Source organism: Vanderwaltozyma polyspora, genomic scaffold (assembly GCF_000150035.1).
Source record: "Vanderwaltozyma polyspora DSM 70294 KpolScaffold1071 genomic scaffold, whole genome shotgun sequence".
In the NCBI taxonomy this organism is placed as follows: Eukaryota; Fungi; Ascomycota; class Saccharomycetes; order Saccharomycetales; family Saccharomycetaceae; genus Vanderwaltozyma; species Vanderwaltozyma polyspora.
The window spans coordinates 33,188-40,601 of NW_001834591.1; the positions used below are offsets into that span (position 1 = coordinate 33,188).

The 7,414-nt window shown below is 31.3% G+C and overlaps 3 protein-coding genes across 3 annotated transcripts in view; 2 read left to right on the top strand and 1 right to left on the bottom strand.

Moving 5' to 3' along the window:
* RDH54 overlaps positions 1–1,062 on the top strand; it is a gene marked incomplete at both ends in the record, with an annotated part of 2,611 nt that extends 1,549 nt beyond the window's left edge. Inside the window, one exon of the mRNA XM_001642916.1 lies at positions 1–1,062. Within this exon, the coding sequence (XP_001642966.1) occupies positions 1–1,062 (1,062 nt within the window).
* Positions 1,063–1,311: 249 nt separating this feature from the next.
* On the bottom strand, positions 1,312–2,424 carry HEM12 (uroporphyrinogen decarboxylase HEM12; the record flags this gene model as incomplete). Its single annotated transcript, XM_001642917.1, has 1 exon — positions 1,312–2,424. The coding sequence occupies one exon, from the start codon at positions 2,422–2,424 to the stop codon at positions 1,312–1,314; it is 1,113 nt and encodes a 370-aa protein (XP_001642967.1).
* Positions 2,425–3,480: 1,056 nt separating this feature from the next.
* ECM8 (Ecm8p) lies at positions 3,481–4,716 on the top strand (the record flags this gene model as incomplete). The annotated part of the gene is made up of 1 exon (XM_001642918.1): positions 3,481–4,716. One exon carries the CDS (start codon positions 3,481–3,483, stop codon positions 4,714–4,716), a length of 1,236 nt encoding a protein of 411 aa, XP_001642968.1.
* Positions 4,717–7,414: the final 2,698 nt, after the last annotated feature.

A 7,414-nucleotide genomic window follows, 5' to 3' on the forward strand; every position in this document is an offset into this window, starting at 1 on the left:
AATATCGATTTGTTGAATCTGACTTTTAATTCATCTTTAGGATTGATAACCCTTTTTAAAAAGATTTGTAATTCACCGACTTTAATTTCATCAGATTCATATTTTCAGTCGAAAATAAAGCAATCCGGGACAGATTCTAAATATAACAGAGAAGTAGATTCAGGTAAACTTAAGGTTCTGTCGGAATTATTAAAATCAATAACTCAGATATCAAATAAGGAAAAGGTAGTAATTGTCTCTAACTACACTCAAACACTAGATATAATAGAAAAAATGTTACATTCCTTATCTTTAAGTTTTACCCGTTTGGATGGATCAACTCCAAATAGACAAAGAGATTCTATTGTTTCCTTGTTTAATAGAAGTCCTCATGTTTTTGCTTTTTTACTTAGTGCAAAATCTGGTGGTGTGGGACTAAACCTAATTGGTGCCTCTAGACTGATCTTATTCGATAATGATTGGAATCCCGCAATAGACTTGCAAGCAATGTCAAGAATCCATCGTGATGGTCAGAAAAGACCATGTTTTATATATAGATTGGTAACAACGGGTTGTATTGATGAAAAAATATTACAAAGACAACTTATGAAGCATAGTCTAAGTAAGAAATTTCTTAATGATGCTGAAAATGATGACAATAATGATCATACAAAAGATGACTTGTTTGATAAAGAAGACTTGAAAGATTTGTTTACTATTCAGTCGGAAACTATATCTAATACTCATGATTTAATCTGTTCCTGTGAAGGTAATGGAAAAGAAATGTCATTTGAAGAAGTTGATCAAGATATATCAGCAGATGAGACATTTCAAGATCTGTCGTCCTTTGGAAGTTGGACAAGTGCTTTCGAAGCCCAAAAGATGATTTCGCATGCTGAAAAGTTAAACGAAAAATCAAAGACGAACATTATTAAGAAATGCCTCGTTGGATATCGACACATTGATCCTAATCATTCCAATGTAGTTCATGATGATGTTTTGTCTCGCTGTTTGAATGTAATAAAAGATGATATCACGTTTGCATTTGTTAAGCCAAGTAATAAGCTTGAAATCATATTATGAGGAAAGATAATTCTCTCTGCTAATTAAGGTTGGTAAAACCTAAATCCAAGATAGCATAAAATATAGAAATCAGTTTGTTATTCAATAGAGCTGGAATTCTAATTTTTAAATAATATTGCATAAATGGGGTCATTGGTTTAGTCATTGATGGTTTTCCCATTCTCATTTCTACTTACATAGTAATACATAAAAAAAAGTAATTATAAACAATTATAGAATTAATTTGGTGCAGCACATGGTATTAATTATTCATGCTGAGCCAATTCTATGACATTCTTCAAGGAAGAATCTTATTTTTTCTGTATCCATAAATGGATGAGTACCGTGACCAAAATTAACAATATAATTTTTCTTACCTCCACCAAAACCTTTGATCATCTTTTCGGTTTTTTTAGTTATTATTTCATTAGTACCATATATAGCACCTGGATCTAAGTTACCTTGTAAAGTAACACGGTTGTTATTTATCTTTACGGCTTCTTCTGGATCCCATGACCAATCTAATGAGACAGTTTGGTAACCTGAGCTACAAAGCTTGTCTAGTGCATACCATGAACCCTTTGCGAAGACAGTCATTGGTACATTTTCAGTGATACCTAATTCCAACAATCTCTTTGGTACTTTTTCTGCAATTTGCTTTAGATATGGTAAAGAAAATTCATCAAAATCTGCGGAAGATAATTCACCACCCCAACTTTCGAAAACTTGTAAGATTTGTGCACCTGCTACTACTTGTTGGGCTAAAAATTCGATGGCAACGTCGGTGATTTTTTGTAATAATTTGTGGGATAATTCAGGGTATTCATTGATCCATTGTTTAGCGAATCTAAACAATCTAGAACCACCACCTTCAGACATATAAACTAGTAAAGTCCATGGACCACCGCAGAACCCAAACAAAGGAACCTCACCTTGCAATTGCATTCTTGTTAAAGTAATAGCCTTGAATGCCCAGTCTAATTCCTTTAATACATCAACCTTATAATTTAAAACTTTTTCAACATCTTCTGGAGTCCTCAAAGGTTCTGGGAAATGAGGACCTTTACCTTCAATCAATTCGACTTTCATACCCATGGCTTGTGGAATAACTAAGATATCACTAAAGATGATAGCAGCATCTAGTAACCCACGATATCTTCTCACAGGTTGTATAGTGATTTCAGCAGCTACTTCAGCATCACGACAAGTTTCAAAGAAATCTCTACCAGCTTTAGCTTCATGATATTCAGGTAGGTAACGACCAGCTTGACGCATAATCCAACATGGAGGACGTTCAACTGCCTCACCCCTAGCAGCCCTTAACATCAAATCATTTTTCAAGACTGGGAAGCTTTCACGATCAACAGACTGAGTACCTGACATCTTACTCTCTTTTTTCTCTGGATCAACCTTGTAAGTACGATAAACCTTTATCTATTATATCTGAACCCAACTCTAATTTTGAATTGTAAAACGAAAATATATCAATTTCACCAACAAGATAACTATCTTTAGAATTGCTCATCCTCCAATACAATTTATACATCTTAATTTCCATCGATACCTCTCTAACATTCATTATTTTTTTTTTATTTTTTCGCATTACTAAGGCTAAAAAAATCTTTGTACGAGAGAGATATATTAAAAATAAAAAAGCTTCAAGAATTTAAAGGTTTCATTCAAAATGACAAAGGTCAAAAATCAAAAACTGATGACGACAGTGACGTATACTAGACGCTATTGAATTGGATCTTGACTTTTGAAGATAGCTACCTGTTATTTGTAATGGTCTTGTATTACTGATCTTATTTTGGAGGTTAGTTTATAATCATAGTTTTCTAAAATTCTCTATTGTAGTCAATCGAGATGGGAAAGTGAAGAAGACAGCGAGTGTATGATCGAAGTATAAATTAGAATGATGAAAGATTTAGTTTGATAGGAATCGTCTTATTCTTGTTGTAGAAAGAAAGATAATGAAAACACTTGATATCTGAGGGTGTTTTATGTGATATTTATGTAATTTGTTTTTTTTCATAATTTCTATATTTACTTTTAGTTTTTAAAGTTTAATTTTAACATGTAAAGACACAAAATATTTTAAATTAGTATAAAGAAAAAGATTTTTTAGTGTAGTTAATAATGGATAGTTACTATTATTTAATTTGTTGGAACATTTGGATTTGAGCAAGGATAATTTCAAAATATAATTAACCAGTTAAAGAAAACGCTTCTATTCTTAAAACTACCATCATACTGAAAGCGCAAAGATCAATATTTTAGACAATTTTAAGCTACGAATTTGCTTTTCAATATAGCTACTATATAAGATCTAGAAAAGACTAAAAGATAAATTAATAATAATAATCAATTATATATTTATAAAACAAGAGATTTTATTTTAAATAAATTTTATTACTGCTATATTTTAAATTTTTATCGATGAGTTATAGCTTCCCAAATTTTGCTAATACTAACCACCACCAGCAGCACAGCAACAACAACAACAACAACAACAATAATAATAATAATAACTATGTAGAAAATTGGATTGATAATAATTTGACTCTTAACAATAATATTTACTTACAAGAATCCAAAACAAGGCCTGTTTCATCAATTTCCTCAGTCTCAAATGGTATATCAGTATTGAAAGATATGACAAATATGTCAAATGGAGGATCTGAATACGGTTCAATGAGAAGAAAATTAAAACAATATAATTTTAAAGAAGAAGAGACTACACAGATAAATAATATCCAGGTAAATAGAGGACAAAATTTTGTAGAATTTACAGATAAGTTACAAACCTGTAAGCACAATTTTGTTGGTGATGAAGAAGAAAAAAGTAAGCAATTGGTATTTCTACCTAGAGGATACCAACACCATCAAATGAGAAAATGGATGAAGAAAAGGTATATCCAAGAAGGTTTTGATTTAAAAAAAAACTATCAATGTCCCCCTTCTCCCTGTATATATAACAAAACATCAGAAAATTTAAATTATCAACAAGAGATGAACTTTATTTCATATAGATTTATGCGTTGCTTAACAACCAGGATAAATGATTCTGATAAGACAAAAGTTGAAAAAGAAGTCCTATGTAGATTCTGTCATGGAATTAATTGGATCGGTTGTGAGAATTATTTCAAGCATCTTTTTTATGCACATGGAATAATGACAGAAATTAATCACAATGACTTCCAATGGGGTTTGAAAACTTATAGTAATATAATTAAAATGGACACACTTAGATTAAAGGGATTTTTTACTGCCTATAATCAATCTTTAAAAATAAAAGAATTTTCAAGAAATATTTTACCATATTTTTCAGTGTCATTAATTCCACAACCATCGAAATTCTATTCAAACACTGTTAACGGAGGATTCAAAAGAATTCATGTATTATGCCCAAATTGTTCAACATGGATTAGATTAGGGTGGTGCGAACACGATGAGATCATTAAAGAAGAAGAAATAGAGTTAAATAATATCGATACAATTAGAAATTTAAATACTGACTACAACGTATTATCGTCAGCATCATCATTTATCCAAAATAGAGACAGAAAATTAATTGAAGGCATTTACGAAAATTATTTTTCACATTATATTGAGTGTGATTTTGATTGGTTCCAAAATCGTTGCTTGTATGTTCAAATAGAATTACAGGACTGAATACAAATTATGAAGGATTTATATGGATTTTGCTTCAATTTCCTCGCCAACTTTCGAGGTTCAAAAGTTTAAAGTAAATAGAAATTAGTAATTTTGTACAACTCTTTTTTTTATTAAAATACAAGGAACTAATTTTGCTCAAGATACTCTTAATTCGATTTCTTTTGATTTCTTTTTATTTAATTTAATTCTACTCTCAAATGAAATTTTTTTGGGAACAACAAAATCAGATCTGATAAAGGGAAAGTGATGCTTTTTTAAGACAACTAAAGATAGCAAGAAGAAACACTTGATTACCAAATTCATAGAATTAAGAACAAATAGTATTGTTTACAATAGAAATTAATAATCAATCCTCAAAAGGTTCTTTAAGATGTATCTTTGATCTCCCAGTTCTTTTTCATTTTTTAAAATTCAAGAAAGAGGGAATTAATTCGTATCTGAATTCCTATTCGGCAAAACCTAAATTCAATATATATCCGACACCAATAACTACAGAAAAAAAACTCTAACTAAGGTTTAATTCATTTTATCGAATAAACTTGAAATGACAATTTACTTAATAACAAAGAAATGTCAGACAATTGGATGAAGATATTGAAAAAAAAAATATTAATAATAATATTTTTTTTACCTTAAGAAGTATAAATATATAATTTGTTGATCTTCATTTGAATATAAACACTAACCCCTTGGGTGAGAATTAAACCCTCTGTTTCTCGAAACAAAGAAGTTAAAAAATGATCCACAATAATTTTTTATACCAAATAGAGAAAAGTATGAACCCAGCAAATATTGAATATAGAAATTATTCTCCTAAAACAGTACTCTAAATATAAATACTTCAATTGACAAAGCAAAAGAGCCCTATTATAGTTTATATAAGTAAGAATAGACATTACTAAGTTGGTTGTAAATTCAACTATAAGGAACTAGTGTAAGAGGAGCTAGTATATCATCGTAGTAAAACCGGAATTTCATTGAACTTCGAGTTCTGCAATTGGGAAAATAAGTTAAAATTGTATCGACTTCTTATCGAAAAGGATGTAAATGCAACCAATGACCAAGAATAGAAACGGATCAAACTAAATGTTTACACATTTACCGATATTATAACGAATTTGCGTAATATATCTACCTTCTTTCGAATTTCTCAAAGATGGATCAAACCTAATTTTAGTGCTCTTGACATTCGGTAGAAGAATAAGGCCATTGTAGCTGGAAATTATGGAAATAGACAGCAATATGGAAATAACTTCTTCGGGCAGCAAAGTAAGAAATGTAAAAGATTTGAACCTATGTGTCCTGCCTGCGTCACTATGCTGAATTTTTGATAATTTCATCCTTCTAATTTTGCTTTTGTTCTTTTTATACATCCACTCATTATTTATCTCTTTCAGGTTGATGAAAGTTCATAGATAAACTCTACTTCACGATGATGATATCGAAAATTGCATAAATAAAAAAAGAGGAAGAGTGTTCGACTCTTCCTTATACTTTGCAATTTCTTAAATTAAATAAATAAATTACTTGTTATGATATTATGTAAAATACACTTAATTTCTATTTTTTTCTAAAGCTTTTAGCATCATTTCGATCCTGATCACGCAGTAGCAATTTTATATCTCGACTTGAAGAACAAATTTGAGAAGTAATTAAAAAACAAGAACTAAATAAAAAGTTGATTATGCTAGCATTACCTTTCCCGAAGTTATTCAGTCCGGCATGTCATAGTATTCATGAATTGGCGAAGTTCAAGTGTAAAAATAAACCATGAAAGAAAAGAGAGTGAGATGCTGTATTAGATATTGTTTTATTATTCAGTTTTTGCCGCCAGATTCAATTGATGATTGTTCCATCTAGAATTTTAACGAAATATAAGTTGAGTATTTGGACTTTTCGTCGCTTCTTCATCGTATAGTAACTGGCTGTAACGTTCTATTATATTCTTTGTCCTTTGTTTTGTCTTTGTAAAAATGGGTATTGTGATGTTCCAAAACCAAAACACTGTAGCGGTAAAACAAGAACAAGGACAAGAACCTCGTACCACAAAAAAAGAAAGAAAAGAATCTAAATAAAGGGAACTTTGTCGTACCTATATTGTGCGCAGAGTTCTTTGAAATGTCCACATTACAGAGAAAACCCTGTGTCCAAACAAGAGCTATAGCAACGGCTTGAAGGGAGGGAAACAGCGCAGAAAGATTCTTGTGCCCCACAACACAGCAGCAAAAAACCAAAAAACATAAAAAAGAAAAGCAAAAGAAAGACAAATAAAAAAAAGTTATACTACCATATGGAGTGCAATTGCGCAGAGATGGGCGACGGTTTCTTGAGGTACGAAACAAAACGATACGGACCTCCAAATTAAGGGCAGAGAGAAGTAAGAGTACAAAACCACAAAACCACAAAACCACAAAAGGTTTGCTACAGGTGATTACCTGACAAAATACGCAACCGGTATGGAGGTTCCAGGTTTGTCGCGCTTTTTTCCAGATGTTACCGCACGGCCAGATAATGTTTCTTCCCTTTTTTTATTTCTTTTTTGCGGTAACGTGTTTTTCTTATCAAGGTAACTAACAAGGCAGTCCAAGTTGGAGCGAGTATAATAACCTTAGGGTGCTTCAGTCGGGTTCCGGTCGGGTTTTAGTCACTCCGTTCACGAGTCTGGTTGGGAGCTGAACCATTTCTTCGGCTGGCA